General features: G+C 41.2%; 1 protein-coding gene across 1 annotated transcript in view; it reads right to left on the reverse strand.

The window, feature by feature from the left end:
- Positions 1–23,375, reverse strand: part of ROCK1 (Rho associated coiled-coil containing protein kinase 1) — a 1,092,122-nt gene that overhangs the window by 390,982 nt on the left and 677,765 nt on the right. The window contains exon 17 of the mRNA XM_053714968.1: positions 21,588–21,694. Coding sequence (XP_053570943.1) covers positions 21,588–21,694 — 107 coding nt within the window. The remainder of the gene's footprint in view (positions 1–21,587; positions 21,695–23,375) is intronic.

Genomic DNA, 23,375 nt, shown 5'->3' on the forward strand with positions numbered 1-23,375 from the left:
GCAAACATTTGCTGGCTCCTTAACTGAGATGCCTTCTTTTTCAAATAAAGATAGCAAGAGAACAAATTAAAATTGATAATAGAAGTATATTAGAAAGTTGCTTAAAATTGCATGCTCTATCTGAATCATGAAAGAAAAAAATTGGGTTCAGTGTCCCTTTAAGGATGAAAGATATTACCCTTTTTAATTCCGCCTTAAGGTAATTTATTTGGCAGAACAGGTGGTCTATAATTTCACTCTCCAAACTTTCTCTTCCAAGGAAACATGGCGGCCTAGCCCTCCCGGATCTAAGAATTTACAATCAAGTCTTCTTAGCATGCATAGGAGCGGACTGAATATATTCCAGGGATTATGCTACGAACAATGAACTTGAAAAAAGCATAACATATCCTTTCTCCCCTTTGGCACTTATTCATTGCGACTCCAGCTTAATTCCATCTGAAATTAAAAAACTGAGATCCATGTATAACCCAATTCAAGCATGGAAAAAGGTTTGTAGCTCCTTGGGTCTAGAACACCGGCTTTCGAGATACATTCCCCTCTTGGGGAATCCTCAGTTTCAGGCTGGATTACATTCAGCAATCTTCCTAAACTGGAAAGAAGCAGGCCTTTCTTATGCACATCAGATCTTAGATTTTGAGATAAGATGTGTTAAAACATTTAGCTCCCTAAGAGGCGAATTCAATCTCCCACAGGCAAATATTTTCGCGTATTTACAGGCGAGACACTTTGCGCTCAAACTCACATATGACTATGGATGGAACTGGTCCCTAGGAAGTATTGAAAACTGGCTTCTTTTAGTGAAAAATGGCCATATGTCAATAACTCCGTGTTATCATATATTAGTATCAGATAGGGGCATGGTTAATCTAGATAAGATTTGGGTCAAATGGGCTAAATTGATAACACAAGATTTTCTGGACCCTAAATTACCTCATCTTTCAATGCAAGAATCTATTTGAGTCACTCTTTTGTCTACTTGGCGGGAATCTCATTTGAAATTAATCCATATGTCTTATTTCAACCCAGAAACGGGATTCAAATGTGGAAATACCAGTTTCAGTGCCTGCCCCAAATGCTCTTTTACTTCAGCTAACCTTCTGCACATGCTATGGACTTGCCCAAAAAATATACATTTTTGGCTTAGAGTACAATTCTGGCTTATTAAAATACTGGATGTTCCCTCCCTGACTCTATCCCCAATAAGTATAGTTTTTTTTTGGTACAGTTCAGGGAAGAAGCAGATCAATAATAAAATTATTAATATGGCCATATTAGCTGCTAGATACTTAATATTCAAAAAATGGAAGTTGAGAACCATCCCCAGCATACCAGAAATTAAGAACTGCCTAAGGACACAATGTATCCTCGAACAGTTTGATACTAATCTAGATGTTGATCAGGATGTAAGGAGGTGTTTTCTCAAATGGTCTGTTTTTATAAAATATTTACCCATTAACGAAATTGATCATTTAATATACCCTTTCAGAAACTCAGATCTGTTGTTGCTGGGCCTCTGGTAGTTTGCTGCTTTTCAACAATCTACCTTGGTTACCTTTTCCTCCTTTCCCCCCCCCCCCCTTTTTTTCCTTGTTTTGTTTTAGAAGCTATATCTTGTTTATGTGTCCCAATAAGTATAAAGAATAAGATACTGTATTGAGTTACGCCTAGATATTAATCTCCTTCTTCCCCTGTATGGAGTTGGTCGAATTGGAGCTGCGTCTCCATAGAACTAAAGAACGAACCGGAGCTGTGTCTCTAGAATTGTTGTTGTTGATTTTCCTTGTTAAATTTTCTTTTTCTTTATTTTTTCCCCTGGTTTTGTATAGATCGAAGAAAATATGAAAAATAAATATTGTAAAAAACTGACAAAAAAAAAACTGCGCAGCTCTCAAGTAAAAGGGCAACCTGTACCATATCAACCTATGAGCCCAAAAACATTTCACACACATAAAGCAGCAGAAATCACATAAACAAATATGATTAACCCCCACTGTTCAACAATCCCCCTAAGGAGATATTAACCCTTGATTCCATAAAGATAAAAAGAGTCCCACTGTGACCCTGTCTTCTAGCGTTAAAACATTTTTATAAAAAAATGAAACGATCTAACCAGAATCTATGCCGTGGAACAGAAACATGGTCCTTCAAGTGTGACAGACTGTAGCATTGCTTCTGACATAGACTTGAGTGATGAAAAGCAGGCAGCAAAACTAGTCAACGCTGATTGCTTAGGAGCTGTTAACATGAGTGTGGATGGGTTTGCAGAAAGACTCTGCCTGCATCTCCAGACTCTAAACTTTCATCAATGCTCTCACTGAGAGGCTGACAAGACTACTTAAAACTCCAGTCCCATATCGAAGGGTAGACACCCTTCCTAAGGAACTACTCCGAAATCTTCTGACACTTCTCTGCCAACCTCCTGTGACGAAAGGCAAAGAATGACTGGGGGATGAGGGAAGTGGGGGAGGTATTTAAGCCTTTGGCTAGGGTGTCTTTGCCTCCTCCTGGTGGCCAGGTTCTGTATTTCCCACAAGTAATGAATGCAGCTGTGGACTGTCCCTGTATTAAGAAGGAAAGTTATATTAACCCCTATATCTGTGAGCTTAAATAAAACAAACAAACAAAAAAAACAGCCAGTTAATCTTCTTTGCATGATGAGAGAACATAAAAGTGCCCCTCATACACTGCCCAAACTAAATCCCAAAATTGAAGAGATTTATAATAAAGACCATGGGCTCCATTAACCTTAAGGTAGGGGATTAACCCCTAATGTACTTGAACCTTCTCCCCTAGAAGGAAAAAGCACTTACCTTAGGAGCTCCAGCTGCAGGGCAGGTACAGCATCTCAGGTATGACAGACTCAGCTGACCACTGACAGGGACCTGAAGAAAAAGAAAAGGCAGAGTAACCAACCCTGGCTTTCTATATAGGGGTAGTATAAATGTTAGAAGGTAAGCAAGAACCACCTCTCCATCTTCCAACTGCTAAAAGCCACCATTACTCTTACTAAAGAGGATTACATGGACACAGCATAGCCCCAATCCTTGCTTGCAGGGTAAAGAACCCATTAAAGGATTAGATATCTTGAGACACCATCTTCGCACATCCGTCCTGATGAACAAAGCAAAGAATGACTGGAGGTTTATGGTAAGTGGGAGAGATACTTAACAGCTTCGCTTGGGTGTTCTTTGCCTCCTCCTGGTGGCCAGGAGTTGAATTCCCACTAGTAATTGAATGGATTTGTGGACTCTCTATGCCATTGGAAATAAATTACAAAATAAAAAGATCCAAAAGATCTAGCACTCTGCAACTTTGTTTATCCAAGTATATTTAAAGGATTAAAGGGATGGCAAAGTCAAAATTAAACTTGCAAGAATCAGACAGAGCATGCAATTTTAAGACACTTTTAAAATCACTTCTATTTTTAAATGTGCTTTGTTCTCTTGGTATCCATTGTTGAAAATGAATATGCACATATACTACACTAGTGGGAGCTAGCTGGTGATTGGTGCCTGCATAGATTTGTCTCTTGTGATTGGCTGCCAGTATTGGATTGGATTAGCTGCCAGTATTGCAATGCGGCTCCTTCAAAAAAGGATAACAAGAGAATGGAGCATATTTGATAATAAAAGTACATTTGAAATCTGTTTAAAATTGAATGTTGTATGCGAATCATGAACTAAATTTTTGGGGGTTCCTGTCCCTTTAAATACAGAAGTTATAGGCTAGAAAAAGAGTTCTAACGAACACACAACTTATATAAGCAGTAGGCACAATAGGTCCTGGTTATAATAATGTTCCTCTATCTGTCATTTGTGTTGAAATGTTAATATGATGTGACATAACATGTAATGTAGATCTTGCCTTTATGTTTATTATGCTCTATTGATACCAAATAAAACGTATTTCAACATAAATACAGGAGTTTGCCTGAACATTGAAAATTTGCAGTGCAAATCCAGAGACAACGAAAATCATAATTCACTTGTTTTAAATCCCATATCCAAAAGGTTTACATCATGCTTAATATGGATGTAACTGCAACAACACTGGACCATCAGTGAACCACAGGGTGACGAGGCACCTAGCATAACAGAAAAGTTAAAATAAAAGACAGAAAAAACATAATTTATGTAAGAACTTACCTGATAAATTCATTTCTTTCATATTAACAAGAGTCCATGAGCTAGTGACGTATGGGATATACATTCCTACCAGGAGGGGCAAAGTTTCCCAAACCTTAAAATGCCTATAAATACACCCCTCACCACACCCACAAATCAGTTTAACGAATAGCCAAGAAGTGGGGTGATAAGAAAAAAAGTGCGAAGCATATAAAATAAGGAATTGGAATAATTGTGCTTTATACAAAAAAATCATAACCACCACAAAAAAGGGTGGGCCTCATGGACTCTTGTTAATATGAAAGAAATGAATTTATCAGGTAAGTTCTTACATAAATTATGTTTTCTTTCATGTAATTAACAAGAGTCCATGAGCTAGTGACGTATGGGATAATGACTACCCAAGATGTGGATCTTTCCACACAAGAGTCACTAGAGAGGGAGGGATAAAATAAAGACAGCCAATTCCTGCTGAAAATAATCCACACCCAAAATAAAGTTTAACAAAAAACATAAGCAGAAGATTCAAACTGAAACCGCTGCCTGAAGAACTTTTCTACCAAAAACTGCTTCAGAAGAAGAAAATACATCAAAATGGTAGAATTTAGTAAAAGTATGCAAAGAGGACCAAGTTGCTGCTTTGCAGATCTGGTCAACCGAAGCTTCATTCCTAAACGCCCAGGAAGTAGAAACTGACCTAGTAGAATGAGCTGTAATTCTTTGAGGCGGAAATTTACCCGACTCAACATAGGCAAGATGAATTAAAGATTTCAACCAAGATGCCAAAGAAATGGCAGAAGCTTTCTGGCCTTTCCTAGAACCGGAAAAGATAACAAATAGACTAGAAGTCTTACGGAAAGATTTCGTAGCTTCAACATAATATTTCAAAGCTCTAACAACATCCAAAGAATGCAATGATTTCTCCTTAGAATTCTTAGGATTAGGACATAATGAAGGAACCACAATTTCTCTACTAATGTTGTTGGAATTCACAACTTTAGGTAAAAATTCAAAAGAAGTTCGCAACACCGCCTTATCCTGATGAAAAATCAGAAAAGGAGACTCACACGAAAGAGCAGATAATTCAGAAACTCTTCTAGCAGAAGAGATGGCCAAAAGGAACAAAACTTTCCAAGAAAGTAATTTAATGTCCAATGAATGCATAGGTTCAAACGGAGGAGCTTGAAGAGCTCCCAAAACCAAATTCAAACTCCATGGAGGAGAAATTGACTTAATGACAGGTTTTATACGAACCAAAGCTTGTACAAAACAATGAATATCAGGAAGAATAGCAATCTTTCTGTGAAAAAGAACAGAAAGAGCGGAGATTTGTCCTTTCAAAGAACTCGCGGACAAACCCTTATCTAAACCATCCTGAAGAAACTGTAAAATTCTCGGTATTCTAAAAGAATGCCAAGAAAAATGATGAGAAAGACACCAAGAAATATAAGTCTTCCAGACTCTATAATATATCTCTCGAGATACAGATTTACGAGCCTGTAACATAGTATTAATCACGGAGTCAGAGAAACCTCTATGACCAAGAATCAAGCGTTCAATCTCCATACCTTTAAATTTAAGGATTTCAGATCCGGATGGAAAAAAGGACCTTGAGACAGAAGGTCTGGTCTTAACGGAAGAGTCCATGGTTGGCAAGATGCCATCCGGACAAGATCCGCATACCAAAACCTGTGAGGCCATGCCGGAGCTATTAGCAGAACAAACGAGCATTCCCTCAGAATCTTGGAGATTACTCTTGGAAGAAGAACTAGAGGCGGAAAGATATAGGCAGGATGATACTTCCAAGGAAGTGATAATGCATCCACTGCCTCCGCCTGAGGATCCCGGGATCTGGACAGATACCTGGGAAGTTTCTTGTTTAGATGAGAGGCCATCAGATCTATCTCTGGGAGCCCCCACATTTGAACAATCTGAAGAAATACCTCTGGGTGAAGAGACCATTCGCCCGGATGCAACGTTTGGCGACTGAGATAATCCGCTTCCCAATTGTCTACACCTGGGATATGAACCGCAGAGATTAGACAGGAGCTGGATTCCGCCCAAACCAAAATTCGAGATACTTCTTTCATAGCCAGAGGACTGTGAGTCCCTCCTTGATGATTGATGTATGCCACAGTTGTGACATTGTCTGTCTGAAAACAAATGAACGATTCTCTCTTCAGAAGAGGCCAAAACTGAAGAGCTCTGAAAACTGCACGGAGTTCCAAGATATTGATCGGTAATCTCACCTCCTGAGATTCCCAAACTCCTTGTGCCGTCAGAGATCCCCACACAGCTCCCCAACCTGTGAGACTTGCATCTGTAGAAATTACAGTCCAGGTCGGAAGAACAAAAGAAGCCCCCTGAATTAAACGATGGTGATCTGTCCACCACGTCAGAGAGTGCCGAACAATCGGTTTTAAAGATATTAATTGATATATCTTCGTGTAATCCCTGCACCATTGGTTCAGCATACAGAGCTGAAGAGGTCGCATGTGAAAACGAGCAAAGGGGATCGCGTCCGATGCAGCAGTCATAAGACCTAGAATTTCCATGCATAAGGCTACCGAAGGGAATGATTGAGACTGAAGGTTTCGACAGGCTGTAATCAATTTTAGACGTCTCTTGTCTGTTAAAGACAAAGTCATGGACACTGAATCTATCTGGAAACCCAGAAAGGTTACCCTTGTTTGAGGAATCAAAGAACTTTTTGGTAAATTGATCCTCCAACCATGATCTTGAAGAAACAACACAAGTCGATTCGTATGAGACTCTGCTAAATGTAAAGACGGAGCAAGTACCAAGATATCGTCCAAATAAGGAAATACCACAATACCCTGTTCTCTGATTACAGACAGAAGGGCACCGAGAATCTTTGTGAAAATTCTTGGAGCTGTAGCAAGGCCAAACGGTAGAGCCACAAATTGGTAATGCTTGTCTAGAAAAGAGAATCTCAGGAACTGATAATGATCTGGATGAATCGGAATATGCAGATATGCATCCTGTAAATCTATTGTGGACATATAATTCCCTTGCTGAACAAAAGGCAATATAGTCCTTACAGTTACCATCTTGAACGTTGGTATCCTTACATAACGATTCAATAATTTTAGATCCAGAACTGGTCTGAAGGAATTCTCCTTCTTTGGTACAATGAAGAGATTTGAATAAAACCCCATCCCCTGTTCCGGAACTGGAACTGGCATAATTACTCCAGCCAACTCTAGATCTGAAACACAATTCAGAAATGCTTGAGCTTTCACTGGATTTACTGGGACATGGGAAAGAAAAAATCTCTTTGCAGGAGGTCTCATCTTGAAACCAATTCTGTACCCTTCTGAAACAATGTTCTGAATCCAAAGATTGTGAACAGAACTGATCCAAATTTCTTTGAAAAAACGTAACCTGCCCCCTACCAGCTGAACTGGAATGAGGGCCGTACCTTCATGTGAACTTAGAAGCAGGCTTTGCCTTTCTAGCAGGCTTGGATTTATTCCAGACTGGGGATGGTTTCCAAACTGAAACTGCTCCTGAGGACGAAGGATCAGGCTTTTGTTCTTTGTTGAAACGAAAGGAACGAAAACGATTGTTAGCCCTGTTTTTACCTTTAGACTTTTTATCCTGTGGTAAAAAAGTTCCTTTCCCACCAGTAACAGTTGAAATAATAGAATCCAACTGAGAACCAAATAATTTGTTTCCCTGGAAAGAAATGGAAAGTAGAGTTGATTTAGAAGCCATATCAGCATTCCAAGTCTTAAGCCATAAAGCTCTTCTGGCTAAGATAGCCAGAGACATAAATCTAACATCAACTCTAATAATATCAAAAATGGCATCACAGATGAAATTATTAGCATGCTGGAGAAGAATAATAATATCATGAGAATCACGATTTGTTACTTGTTGCGCTAGAGTTTCCAACCAAAAAGTTGAAGCTGCAGCAACATCAGCCAATGATATAGCAGGTCTAAGAAGATTACCTGAACATAGATAAGCTTTTCTTAGAAAAGATTCAATTTTTCTATCTAAAGGATCCTTAAACGAGGTACCATCTGATGTAGGAATGGTAGTACGTTTAGCAAGGGTAGAAATAGCCCCATCAACTTTAGGGATTTTGTCCCAAAATTCTAATCTGTCAGGCGGAACAGGATATAATTGCTTAAAACGTTTAGAAGGAGTAAATGAATTACCCAATCTATCCCATTCCTTAGCAATTACTGCAGAAATAGCATTAGGAACAGGAAAGACTTCTGGAATAACCGCAGGAGCTTTAAAAACCTTATCCAAACGAATAGAATTAGTATCAAGAGGACTAGAATCCTCTATTTCTAAAGCAATTAGTACTTCTTTAAGTAAAGAGCGAATAAATTCCATCTTAAATAAATATGAAGATTTATCAGCATCAATCTCTGAGACAGAATCCTCTGAACCAGAAGAGTCCAAAGAATCAGAATGATAGTGTTCATTTAAAAATTCATCTGTAGAGAGAGAAGATTTAAAAGACTTTTTACGTTTACTAGAAGGAGAAATAACAGACAAAGCCTTCTTTATGGATTCAGAAACAAAATCTCTTATGTTATCAGGAACATTCTGCACCTTAGATGTTGAGGGAACTGCAACAGGCAATGGTACATCACTAAAGGAAATATTATCTGCATTAACAAGTTTGTCATGACATTTAATACAAACAACAGCTGGAGGAATAGCTACCAAAAGTTTACAGCAGATACACTTAGCTTTGGTAGATCCAGCAGGCAGAGGTTTTCCTGTAGTATCTTCTGGCTCAGATGCAACGTGAGACATCTTGCAATATGTAAGAGAAAAAACAACATATAAAGCAAAATAGATCAAATTCCTTATAAGACAGTTTCAGGAATGGGAAAAAAATGCCAAACATCAAGCTTCTAGCAACCAGAAGCAAATGAAAAATGAGACTGAAATAATGTGGAGACAAAAGCGACGCCCATATTTTTTTGGCGCCAAATAAGACGCCCACATTATTTGGCGCCTAAATGCTTTTGGCGCCAAAAATGACGCCACATCCGGAACGCCGACATTTTTGGCGCAAAATAACGTCAAAAAAATGACGCAACTTCCGGCGACACGTATGACGCCGGAAACGGAAATGAATTTTTGCGCCAAAAAAGTCTGCGCCAAGAATGACGCAATAAAATGAAGCATTTTCAGCCCCCGCGAGCCTAACAGCCCACAGGGAAAAAAGTCAAATTTTTTGAGGTAAGAAAAATATGATAATTAAAGCATAATCCCAAATATGAAACTGACTGTCTGGAAATAAGGAAAGTTGAACATTCTGAGTCAAGGCAAATAAATGTTTGAATACATATATTTAGAACTTTATAAATAAAGTGCCCAACCATAGCTTAGAGTGTCACAGAAAATAAGACTTACTTACCCCAGGACACTCATCTACATGTTTGTAGAAAGCCAAACCAGTACTGAAACGAGAATCAGTAGAGGAAATGGTAAATATAAGAGTATATCGTCGATCTGAAAAGGGAGGTAAGAGATGAATCTCTACGACCGATAACAGAGAACCTTATGAAATAGACCCCGTAGAAGGAGATCACTGCATTCAATAGGCAATACTCTCCTCACATCCCTCTGACATTCACTGCACGCTGAGAGGAAAACCGGGCTCCAACTTGCTGCGGAGCGCATATCAACGTAGAATCTAGCACAAACTTACTTCACCACCTCCATCGGAGGCAAAGTTTGTAAAACTGATTTGTGGGTGTGGTGAGGGGTGTATTTATAGGCATTTTAAGGTTTGGGAAACTTTGCCCCTCCTGGTAGGAATGTATATCCCATACGTCACTAGCTCATGGACTCTTGTTAATTACATGAAAGAAAACTAAATTTATGCTTACCTGATAAATTTCTCTCTCTTGTGGTGTATCCAGTCCACGGGTTCATCCATTACTTGTGGGATATTCTCCTTCCCAACAGGAAGCTGCAAGAGGACACCCACAGCACAGCTGTCTATATATCTCCTCCCCTAACCCCCACCTCCAGTCATTCGACCGAAGACAAGTAAGAAAAAGGAGAAAATATAGAGTGCAGTGGTGACTGTAATTTTGAAAATAAAAACACCTGCCTTTTAGTGACAGGGCGGGCCGTGGACTGGATACACCAAAAGAGAAAGAAATTTATCAGGTAAGCATAAATTTTGTTTTCTCTTGTAAGGTGTATCCAGTCCACGGGTTCATCCATTACTTGTGGGATACCAATACCAAAACTTTAGGACACGGATGAAGGGAGGGACAAGCCAGGAACTTAAATAGAAGGCACCACTGCCTGTAAGACCTTTCTCCAAAAATAGCCTCCGAGGAAGCAAAAGTATCAAATTTGTAGAATTTAGAAAAAGTATGAAGTGAAGACCAAGTCGCCGCCTTACAAATCTGTTCAACAGAGGCCTCGTGTTTAAAAGCCCATGTGGAAGCTACTGATCTAGTAGAATGAGCTGTAATTCTTTCAGGAGGCTGCTGGCCAGCAGTCTCATAAGCTAAACGGATTATGCTTCTCAGCCAAAAAGAAAGAGAAGTTGCCAAAGCCTTTTGGCCTCAACTCTTTCCAGAATATACAACAAACAATGCAGATGTTTGACGAAAATCCTTAGTAGCTTGCAAATAAATCTTTAAAGCCCGAACCACGTCAAGATTGTGTAACAGACGTTCCTTCTTTGAAGAAGGATTAGGACACAGTGACGGAACAACAATTTCTTGATTGATATTCTTATTAGATACCACCTTAGGAAGAAACCCAGGTTTGGTACGCAAAACTACCTTATCTGCATGGAAGATCAGATAAAAGGAATCACACTGTAAGGCAGATAATTCTGAAACTCTTCGAGCCGAAGAGATAGCTACTAAGAACAGAACTTTCCAAGATAACAGCTTGTTATCTATGGAATGCAAAGGTTCAAACGGAACCCCTTGAAGAACTTTAAGAACTAAATTTAAACTCCATGGCGGAGCAACAGGTTTAAACACAGGCCTGATTCTAACCAAAGCCTGACAAAACGCCTGAACGTCTGGATCATCAGCCAGACGCTTGTGCAAAAGAATAGACAGAGCAGAAATCTGTCCCTTTAAGGAACTAGCCGATAATCCCTTTTCCAATCCTTCTTGGAGGAAAGATAATACCTAGGAATCCTGACCTTACTCCACGAGTAATCCTTGGATTCACACCAATGAAGATATTTACACCATATCTTATGATATATTTTCCTGGTGACAGGCTTTCGAGCCTGAATCAAGGTATCAATGACCGACTCGGAGAAACCACGTTTTGATAAAATCAAGCGTTCAATCTCCAAGCAGTCAGACGCAGAGAAATTAGATTTGGATGTTTGAATAGACCTTGGAGTAGAAGGTCCTGCCTCAGCGGCAGAGTCCATGGTGGAAAGGATGACATGTCCACCAGATCTGCATACCAAGTCCTGCGTGGCCACGCAGGAGCTATCAAAATCACCGAAGCTCTCTCCTGCTTGATCTTGGCAATCAGACGAGGGAGGAGAGGAAATGGTGGAAACACATAAGCCAGGCTGAAGGACCAGGGCACTGCTAGAGCATCTATCAGCGTTGCCTGGGGATCCCTTGACCTGGACCCGTAACGAGGAAGCTTGGCGTTCTGACGAGACGCCATCAGATCCAGTTCTGGTTTGCCCCATAGTTGAATCAGCTGGGCAAATACCTCCAGATGGAGCTCCCACTCCCCGGGATGAAAAGTCTGCCAACTTAGAAAGTCCGCCTCCCAGTTCTCTACTCCTGGGATATGGATAGCTGAGAGATGGCAAGAGTGAACCTCTGCCCAAAGAATTATCTTGGAAACCTCCATCATTGCCAGGGGACTCCTTGTTCCCCCCTGATGGTTGATATAGGCTACAGTCGTGATATTGTCCGACTGAACTTTGATGAATCTGCCCGCAGCTAGTTGAGGCCAAGCCTGAAGAGCATTGAATATCGCTCTTAGCTCCAGAATGTTTATCGGAAGGAGGGCCTCCTCCTGCGTCCACGAACCCTGAGCCTTCAGGGAATTCCAGACTGCGCCGCAGCCCAGAAGGCTGGCATCTGTCGTCACTATAGTCCTTTCCGGCCTGCGGAAACTCATTCCCCTGGACAGATGGACCCGAGATAACCACCAGAGAAGAGAATCCCTGGTCTCTTGATCCAAATTTAACAGAGGAGACAAATCTGTGTAGTCCCCATCCCACTGATTGAGCATACAAAGTTGCAGTGGTCTGAGAAGTAGGCGGGCAAACGGAACTATGTCCATTGCCGCTACCATAAGGCCGATCATTTCCATACACTGAGCCACTGACGGCTGATAAGTGGAATGAAGAGCACGGCAAGAAGTTAGAAGTTTTGATATCCTGACCTCTGTCAGAAAAATTTTCATTTCTACTGAATCAATCAGAGTTCCTAGGAAGGAAACTCTTGTGAGAGGGGAGAGTGTACTCTTTTCTCTGTTCACCTTCCACCAGTGACCAGGCCAGAACAATGTCCGTATGGGACTTGGCGATTTGAAAAGTCGACGCCTGGATCAGGATGTCGTCTAGGTAAGGAGCCACCGCTATGCCCCACGGCCTTAGAACCTTCGTAAAGATTCTTGGCGCCGAGGCTAACCCGAAGGGAAGAGCCACAAACTGGTAATGCCTGTCTAGGAAGGCGAACCTGAGGAACTGATGATGGTCTCTGTGAATCGGAATGTGGAGATAAGCATCCTTTAAGTCCACGGTAGTCATATATTGACCCTCCTGGATCATAGGGAGGATGGTTCGGATTGTCTCCATCTTGAAAGATGGGACCCTGAGAAATTTGTTTAGGATCTTGAGATCCAAGATTGGTCTGAACGTTCCCTCTTTTTTGGGAACTATAAACAGGTTTGAATAGAAACCCTGCCCCTGTTCCTCCCTTGGAACTGGGTGGATCACTCCCATAAACAGTAGGTCTTGAACGCAACGTAAGAATGCCTCTCTCTTTATCTGGTTTGCAGATAGTTGTGAGAGGTGAAATCTCCCCTTTGGAGACAAACCTTTGAATTCCAGAAGATATCCCTGGGAAACAATCTCTAATGCCCAGGGATCCTGGACATCTCTTGCCCAAGCCTGATCGAAGAGAGAAAGTCTGCCGCCTACTAGATCCGGTCCCGGATCGGGGGCTACTCCTTCATGCTGTCTTAGAGGCAGCAGCAGGTTTTTTGGCCTGCTTCCCCTTGTTCCAAGCCCGGTTAGGTCTCCAGACTGGTTTGGACTGGGCGAAATTTCCCTCTTGTTTTGCATTAGAGGAAGCTGAAGCTGCGCCACTCTTGAAGTTTCGAAAGAAACGAAAATTATTCTTTTTGGTCCTTAACTTATTGGACCTATCCTGAGGAAGGGCGTGACCTTTTCCTCCAGTAATATCAGAAATGATCTCCTTCAGACCAGGCCCGAATAGGGTCTGCCCCTTGAAGGGGATGTTAAGAAGCTTAGACTTTGAAGTAACGTCTGCTGACCAGGACTTAAGCCATAGCGCCCTACGAGCCAGGATGGCAAAACCCGAATTCTTAGCCGTTAGTTTGGTTAAATGAAAAACGGCGTCAGAGATAAAGGAATTAGCTAACTTAAGAGCTTTAATCCTGTCTAAAAGCTCATCTAACGAGGCCTCCACCTGTAGAGCCTCCTCAAGAGACTCGAACCAAAAAGCCGCTGCAGCAGTGACTGGGGCAATGCATGCAAGAGGCTGGAGAATAAAACCTTGATGTATAAAAATTTTCTTAAGGAGACCCTCCAATTTTTTATCCATAGGATCTAGGAAAGCACAACTGTCCTCGACAGGGATAGTTGTACGCTTAGCTAGGGTAGAGACTGCTCCCTCCACCTTAGGGTCCATCTGCCACGAGTCCCGTATGGCGGCATCTATGGGAAACATCTTTTTAAAAGCAGGAGGGGGAGAGAACGACACACCTGGTCTATCCCATTCCTTAGTAATAATTTCCGAAAACCTCTTAGGGACTGGAAAAAACCATCAGTGTAAACAGGCACTGCAAAGTATTTGTCCATCTTACACAATTTCTCTGGAACTACAACGGGTTCACAGTCATCCAGAGTCGCTAAAACCTCCCTAAGAAATAAGTGGAGGTGTTCAAGCTTAAATTTAAACGCTGTCATTTCAGAGTCAGACTGAAGCAACGCCTTCCCTGAATCTGAAATGTCACCCACAGATAGAAGCTTTCCTGCCTCGGCTTCTGAGTATTGTGAAGGTATATCGGACACAGATATTAAAGCTTCAGAAAGCTCTGTATTTGTTCTAGCCCCAGAGCTGTCTCGCTTTCCTTGCAACCCTGGCAGTTTGGATAATACCTCTGAGAGGGTAGCATTCATAACTGCCGCCATGTCCTGTAAGGTAAAAGAATTAGACGCGCTAGATGTACTTGGCGTCACTTGAGCGGGAGTTATAGATTCTGACACATGGGGAGAGCTAGATGGCATAATCTCCCATTTTTCAGTCAGAGAATCCTCTGGAGATAACATAATTTATGCTTACCTGATAAATTCCTTTCTTCTGTTGTGTGATCAGTCCACGGGTCATCATTACTTCTGGGATATAACTCCTCCCCAACAGGAAATGCAAGAGGATTCACCCAGCAGAGCTGCATATAGCTCCTCCCCTCTACGTCACTCCCAGTCATTCGACCAAGAATCAACGAGAAAGGAGAAACCAAGGGTGAAGTGGTGACTGGAGTATAATTTAAAAGATATTTACCTGCCTTAAAACAGGGCGGGCCGTGGACTGATCACACAACAGAAGAAAGGAATTTATCAGGTAAGCATAAATTATGTTTTCTTCTGTTATGTGTGATCAGTCCACGGGTCATCATTACTTCTGGGATACCAATACCAAAGCAAAAGTACACGGATGACGGGAGGGATAGGCAGGCTCATTATACAGAAGGAACCACTGCCTGAAGAACCTTTCTCCCAAAAATAGCCTCCGAAGAAGCAAAAGTGTCAAATTTGTAAAATTTGGAAAAAGTATGAAGCGAAGACCAAGTTGCAGCCTTGCAAATCTGTTCAACAGAGGCCTCATTCTTAAAGGCCCAAGTGGAAGCTACAGCTCTAGTGGAATGAGCTGTAATTCTTTCAGGAGGCTGCTGTCCAGCAGTCTCATAGGCTAAACGTATTATGCTACGAAGCCAAAAGGAGAGAGAGGTAGCAGAAGCTTTTTGACCTCTCCTCTGTCCAGAATAAACGACAAACAGGGAAGAAGTTTGGCGAAAATCTTTAGTTGCCTGCAAGTAGAACTTGAGGGCACGAACTACATCCAGATTGTGTAGAAGACGTTCCTTCTTTGAAGAAGGATTTGGACACAAGGATGGAACAACAATCTCTTGATTGATATTCCTGTTAGTGACTACCTTAGGTAAGAACCCAGGTTTAGTACGCAGAACTACCTTGTCTGAGTGAAAGATCAGATAAGGAGAATCACAATGTAAGGCTGATAACTCAGAGACTCTTCGAGCCGAGGAAATAGCCATTAAAAACAGAACTTTCCAAGATAACAATTTTATATCAATGGAATGAAGGGGTTCAAACGGAACACCCTGTAAAACGTTAAGAACTAAGTTTAAACTCCATGGCGGAGCAACAGCTTTAAACACAGGCTTGATCCTAGTTAAAGCCTGACAAAAGGCCTGGACGTCTGGATTTTCTGACAGACGTTTGTGTAACAGAATGGACAGAGCTGAGATCTGTCCCTTTAATGAACTAGCGGATAAACCCTTTTCTAAACCTTCTTGTAGAAAAGACAATATCCTAGGAATCCTAACCTTACTCCAGGAGTAACCTTTGGATTCGCACCAGTATAGGTATTTACGCCATATCTTATGGTAAATCCTTCTGGTAACAGGCTTCCTAGCCTGTATCAGGGTATCAATAACCGACTCAGAAAAACCACGTTTTGATAAAATCAAGCGTTCAATTTCCAAGCAGTCAGCTTCAGAGAAGTTAGATTTTGATGTTTGAATGGACCCTGAATCAGAAGGTCCTGTCTTAGAGGTAGAGACAAAGGTGGACAGGATGACATGTCCACTAGATCTGCATACCAAGTCCTGCGTGGCCATGCAGGCGCTATTAGAATCACTGATGCTCTCTCCTGTTTGATTCTGGCAATCAATCGAGGAAGCAGCGGGAAGGGTGGAAACACATAAGCCATCCCGAAGTTCCAAGGTGCTGTCAAAGCATCTATCAGAACCGCTCCCGGATCCCTGGATCTGGACCCGTAGTGAGGAAGTTTGGCGTTCTGGCGAGACGCCATGAGATCTATCTCTGGTTTGCCCCAACGTCGAAGTATTTGGGCAAAGACCTCCGGATGAAGTTCCCACTCCCCCGGATGAAAAGTCTGGCGACTCAAGAAATCCGCCTCCCAGTTCTCCACTCCCGGGATGTGGATTGCTGACAGGTGGCAAGAGTGAGACTCTGCCCAGCGAATTATCTTTGATACTTCCATCATTGCTAGGGAGCTTCTTGTCCCTCCTTGATGGTTGATGTAAGCTACCGTCGTGATGTTGTCCGACTGAAACCTGATGAACCCCCGAGTTTTTAACTGGGGCCAAGCCAGAAGGGCATGGAGAACTGCTCTCAATTCCAGAATGTTTATTGGCAGGAGACTTTCCTCCTGATTCCATTGTCCCTGAGCCTTCAGAGAATTCCAGACAGCGCCCCAACCTAGTAGGCTGGCGTCTGTTGTTACAATTGTCCAGTCCGGCCTGCTGAATGGCATAGATACCGGTAATGATCTTTGTGAATCGGTATGTGAAGGTAAGCATCCTTTAAATCCACTGTGGTCATGTACTGACCCTTTTGGATCATGGGTAAGATTGTCCGAATAGTTTCCATTTTGAACGATGGAACTCTTAGGAATTTGTTTAGGATCTTTAAATCCAAGATTGGCCTGAAAGTTCCCTCTTTTTTGGGAACCACAAACAGGTTTGAGTAAAACCCTTGTCCTTGTTCCGACCGCGGAACCGGATGGATCACTCCCATTAATAACAGATCTTGTACACAGCGTAGAAACGCTTCTTTCTTTATCTGGTTTGTTGACAACCTTGACAGATGAAATCTCCCTCTTGGGGGAGAGAATTTGAAGTCTAGAAGGTATCCCTGAGATATGATCTCTAGCGCCCAGGGATCCTGAACATCTCTTGCCCAAGCCTGGGCGAAGAGAGAGAGTCTGCCCCCCACTAGACCCGGTCCCGGATCGGGGGCCCTCGGTTCATGCTGTCTTTGGGGCAGCAGCAGGTTTCCTGGCCTGCTTGCCCTTGTTCCAGGACTGGTTAGGTTTCCAGCCTTGTCTGTAACGAGCAACAGCTCCTTCCTGTTTTGGTGCAGTGGAAGTTGATGCTGCTCCTGTTTTGAAATTCCGAAAGGGACGAAAATTAGACTGTCTAGCCTTAGCTTTGGCTTTGTCTTGAGGCAGGGCGTGGCCCTTACCTCCTGTAATGTCAGCGATAATTTCTTTCAAACCGGGCCCAAATAAAGTTTGCCCCTTGAAAGGAATATTAAGTAATTTGGACTTAGAAGTTACATCAGCTGACCAGGATTTTAGCCACAGCGCTCTACGTGCCTGAATGGCGAATCCTGAGTTCTTAGCCGTAAGTTTGGTTAAATGTACTACGGCCTCCGAAATGAATGAATTAGCTAGTTTAAGGACTCTAAGCCTGTCCGTAATGTCGTCCAGCGTAGATGAACTAAGGTTCTCTTCCAGAGACTCAATCCAAAATGCTGCCGCAGCCGTAATCGGCGCGATGCATGCAAGGGGTTGCAATATAAAACCTTGTTGAACAAACATTTTCTTAAGGTAACCCTCTAATTTTTTATCCATTGGATCTGAAAAAGCACAGCTATCCTCCACCGGGATAGTGGTACGCTTAGCTAAAGTAGAAACTGCTCCCTCCACCTTAGGGACTGTTTGCCATAAGTCCCGTGTGGTGGCGTCTATTGGAAACATCTTTCTAAATATTGGAGGGGGTGAGAACGGCACACCGGGTCTATCCCACTCCTTAGTAACGATTTCAGTTAGTCTCTTAGGTATAGGAAAAACGTCAGTACTCGCCGGTACCGCAAAGTATTTATCCAACCTACACAATTTCTCTGGTATTGCAACAGTGTTACAATCATTAAGAGCCGCTAAAACCTCCCCTAGTAATACACGGAGGTTTTCCAATTTAAATTTAAAATTTGAAATATCTGAATCCAATCTGTTTGGATCAGAACCGTCACCCACAGAATGAAGCTCTCCGTCCTCATGCTCTGCAAGCTGTGACGCAGTATCAGACATGGCCCTAGTATTATCAGCGCACTCTGTTCTCACCCCAGAGTGATCACGCTTGCCTCTTAGTTCTGGTAATTTAGCCAAAACTTCAGTCATAACAGTAGCCATATCTTGTAATGTTATCTGTAATGGCCGCCCAGATGTACTAGGCGCCATAATATCACGCACCTCCCGGGCGGGAGATGCAGGTACTGCCACGTGAGGCGAGTTAGTCGGCATAACTCTCCCCTCGTTGTTTGGTGAAATTTGTTCAAATTGTACAGATTGGCTTTTATTTAAAGTAGCATCAATACAGTTAGTACATAAATTTCTATTGGGCTCCACCTTGGCATTGGAACAAATGACACAGGTATCTTCCTCTGAGTCAGACATGTTTAACACACTAGCAATAAACTTGCAACTGGTTACAATCTTATTTAACAAAAACGTACTGTGCCTTCAAGAAGCACTAAACGATTAAATGACAGTTGAAATAATGAACTGAAAAACAGTTATAGTCTCAATCCTTAAAAACAACACAACTTTTAGCAAAGGTTTGTTCCCATTAGTAAATTAACCATAATTAAATTTGAAAATAAAAATTACAGAGTAACGTTTTTTAATCACAGTCAATATATAAGTCTCACAGCTCTGCTGAGAGAATCTACCTCCCTCCAAAGAAGTTTGAAGACCCCTGAGTTCTGTTAGAGATGAACCGGATCATGCAGGAAATACAAGAGTAACTGACTGGAAATTTTAGATGCGTAGCAAAAGAGCGCCAAAAACGGCCCCTCCCCCTCACACACAGCAGTGAGAGAGAAACGAAACTGTCACAATTAAAACAAGTAACTGCCAAGTGGAAAAATAATGCCCAAATATTTATTCACTCAGTACCTCAGAAATGCAAACGATTCTACATTCCAGCAAAAACGTTTAACATGATAAATACCTATTAAAAGGTTTAGTGTACTTTTAACAGAGTAATTCCAGTGAAATACCATCCCCAGAATACTGAAGTGTAGAGTATACATACATGTCATTATAACGGTATGGCAGGATTTTCTCATCAATTCCATTCAGAAAATAAAAACTGCTACATACCTCAATGCAGATTCATCTGCCCGCTGTCCCCTGATCTGAAGCTTTTACCTTCCTCAGATGGCCGAGAAACAGCAATATGATCTTAACTACTCCGGTTAAAATCATAGTAAAAACTCTGGTAGATTCTTCTTCAAACTTTGCCAGAGAGGCAACAACACGCTCCGGTGCTATTGTAAAATAACAAACTTTTGATTGAAGTTATAAAAACTAAGTATAATCACCATAGTCCTCTCACACATCCTATCTAGTCGTTGGGTGCAAGAGAATGACTGGGAGTGACGTAGAGGGGAGGAGCTATATGCAGCTCTGCTGGGTGAATCCTCTTGCATTTCCTGTTGGGGAGGAGTTATATCCCAGAAGTAATGATGACCCGTGGACTGATCACACATAACAGAAGAAAAATCTTTAAGCGCCATAATATGGTCTTTATAGTTTATAGAAATTTCAGTACATTTGATACACATTCTAAGAGGGGGTTCCACAATGGCTTCCAAACATATTGAACAAGGAGTTTCCTCTATGTCAGACATGTTTAACAGACTAGTAATGAGACAAGCAAGCTTGGAAAACACTTTAATAAATGTGAAACAGCAATTAAATAAAAACGTTACTGTGCCTTTAAGAGAAAAAAACTAGCACTTAAACTGCAAAACAGTGTAAAAATATAGTGAAGTCTTTGAAATTTTTACAGTGTGTGTAAGGGACCAAAGCAACATTGCACCCACTTGCAAATGGATGATTAACCCTTTAGGCCCCAAACCGGATGCAAAAAACGTTAAAATACAGTTAAACACATTGCCACAGCTCTGCTGAGGCTCCTACCTGCCATCAAATACGATTTAGGGAAGAAATAAACCCTCTATAGTGGTCCTCAGATGCCAGAGGACTACTCTAGGGAAGCTGGATGTCTCAGTCTGAAGGAAACTGCGCATCTAGAGCGCGAAAATAGGCCCTTCCCACCTTGTACTGGATGCCAGAGGGGCCTTAAGAAAGTACTCCTAGGAGTATCTGACTAGCCATGTGGAAAACTAGGCCCCAAATAAAGACTTATCTCCCTCAGAGAAAAAACGTCCTATTTATGAAACATGTAAACGTTTTGTCACTAAGTAATATGAGTATTAACATGAGTATTACCCTGTTTTGTAAGCATGATCCCAGTCGCTGTTAAATCTCTGCATCAGGCTTACCTCAATTACACAAGGCTGTGTCAGCATTTTCTAGAACTTATATCTCTAGAAATAAAAATACTGAACATACCTCAAAGCAGGTAATCTGCAGACCGTTCCCCCAACTGAAGTTTTCCCATACTCTTCAGTTATGTGTGAGAACAGCAATGGACCTTAGTTACAAACCGCTAAGATCATCAACCTCCAGGCAGAATTCTTCTTCCTGTTGGGAAGGAGAATATCCCACAAGTAATGGATGAACCCGTGGACTGGATACACCTTACAAGAGAAAGTAGTAACAAACAGGAAGAGGATTCCTAAAACATTTATTTTAAAAGGGAAATAAAACCCCCAAGTGTATTTCATGATTCAGATACAGCATACATTTAAAGTAACTTTCCAATTTACTTTAATTTGCTTCATTCTCTTGTTAACCTTTTCTGAAAGGTTTATTTAGGTAAGCTCAAGAGCAACAAAGAACCTAGGTTCTAGCTGCCGATTGGTGGCTGCATATATATATATATATATATATATATATATATATATATACACACACACACACCGATTGTCATATTCCACCCCCCCTTCCATTGTGTTCAGTTAGAAACCAGTAGCGCATTGCTGCTCTTTCAGCAAATGATACAAAGAGTATGGCGCAAATTTGATAATAGAAGTAAACTGGATAGTTGTTTAAAATTTTATGTTCTACCTAAATCATGAAAGAAATGTTTTGGATTTCATGTCCCTTTAAGGTTTCATCTACACTACATAATTGGAAAATCATCTGTTAAAACCCACATAAGATAAGAAAATGAAAAAACATTTCATTTATTCACTGGTTACCAATATTTCCACCTGGCTGAAGAAATTCATTGTTAGCATCCCACCTTTTCAGAATGATTGAGAAGATCTTGTACTTGTTTCCTGTCCTTTTCTTCTCTTTCAAGATTGCTTTTGAGATGCTTTAGCTCTTCTTGTAAAGAGGCCACTCGAGCTAAATGAAAGAGGAAAAAGTAATAAGGCAATTAAATAAAAGGATTTTCAGGAACACCCTGGCATATTTAAACTGGAATTTAGACTACAATTAATCCTTTAGAGTGTAGTAACTACTAGCTTCCCAAGTATTTTTCATGTTTTATTTGCATTCTTTCCGCTCCTTTTGTATGGTTAGAAACAAATATTTAAATTAATAAAGGCCCATTATATCTGTAGTCAAAAAATGACATGCTTTAATTCAATGGGCAGCACAAGTGACATAGCTGGGTTGTGCGACTAACTCTGCTGATTGGGTCAGGAGTTTCCATCAGGATCTGCAGTGCTCTGCGGGTCCCAAACAGAACTTACAATATACATTTAAATCCTTTAAAGGACCAGTAAATACAGTAGATTTGCATAATCAACAAATACAAGATAACAAGACAATGCAATAGCATTTAGACTGAACTTCAAATGAGTAGTAGTTTTTTTTCTAACAAATTTCAAAGTTATGTCTATTTCCACTCCCCCTGTATCATGTGACAGCTATCAGCCAATCACAAATGCAAATCCGTATATTCTGTGAATTCTTGCACATGCTCAGTAGGAGCTGGTGACTCAAAAAGTGTAAATATAAAAATACTGTGCACATTTTTTTTAAAGGAAGTAAATTGGAAAGTTGTTTAAAATTGCATGCTCTATCTGAATCATGAAAGTTTAATGTGACCTGAGTGTCCCTTTAAGGGGGTTAACACAGATGTGCAGTGTTGCATGTATTTTTTTTTATCACAATGGAAATAATGACAGAAGTTGTTTAATACCACTTAAATTTAACATTGTTGTATGATGCATTTACCCCTTCACTACCAGGACATTCAGAGAAAAAAAACACAATTTATGCTTACCTGATACATTTATTTCTCTTGTGGTGTATCCAGTCCACGGATCATCCATTACTTGAGGGATATTCTCATTCCCAACAGGAAGTTGCAAGAGGACACCCACAGCAGAGCTGTTATATAGCTCCTCCCCTAACTGTCATATCCAGTCATTCGACCGAAAACACGCAGAGAAAGGAGAAACCATAGGGTGCAGTGGTGACTGTAGTTTAAATGAAAAAAATTACCTGCCTTAAAATGACAGGGCGGGCCGTGGACTGGATACACCACAAGAGAAATAAATTTATCATAAGCATAAATTGTGTTTTCTCTTGTAAGGTGTATCCAGTTCACGGATCATCCATTACTTGTGGGATACCAATACCAAAGCTAAAGTACACGGATGAAGGGAGGGACAAGGCAGGTACTTAAACGGAAGGTACCACTGCCTGTAAAACCTTTCTCCCAAAAATATCCTCCGAAGAAGCAAAAGTATCAAATTTGAAGAATTTTGAAAAAGTATGAAGCGAAGACCAAGTCGCCGCCTTGCAAATCTGTTCAACAGAAGCCTCATTTTTAAAGGCCCAAGTGGAAGCCACAGCTCTAGTAAAATGAGCTGTAATCCATTCGGGAGGCTGCTGTCCAGCAGTCTCATAGGCTAAGCAGATTATGCTTCTTAGCCAAAAAGAAAGAGAGGTTGCCGAAGCCTTTTGACCTCTCCTCTGACCAGAGTAGACCACAAACAAAGCAGATGTTTGACGAAAATCTTTAGTAGCTTCTAAGTAACACTTTAAAGCACGAACCACGTCCAGATTGTGTAAT

The sequence above is a fragment of the Bombina bombina genome, chromosome 5, assembly GCF_027579735.1.
Source record: "Bombina bombina isolate aBomBom1 chromosome 5, aBomBom1.pri, whole genome shotgun sequence".
Taxonomy (NCBI): domain Eukaryota; kingdom Metazoa; phylum Chordata; class Amphibia; order Anura; family Bombinatoridae; genus Bombina; species Bombina bombina.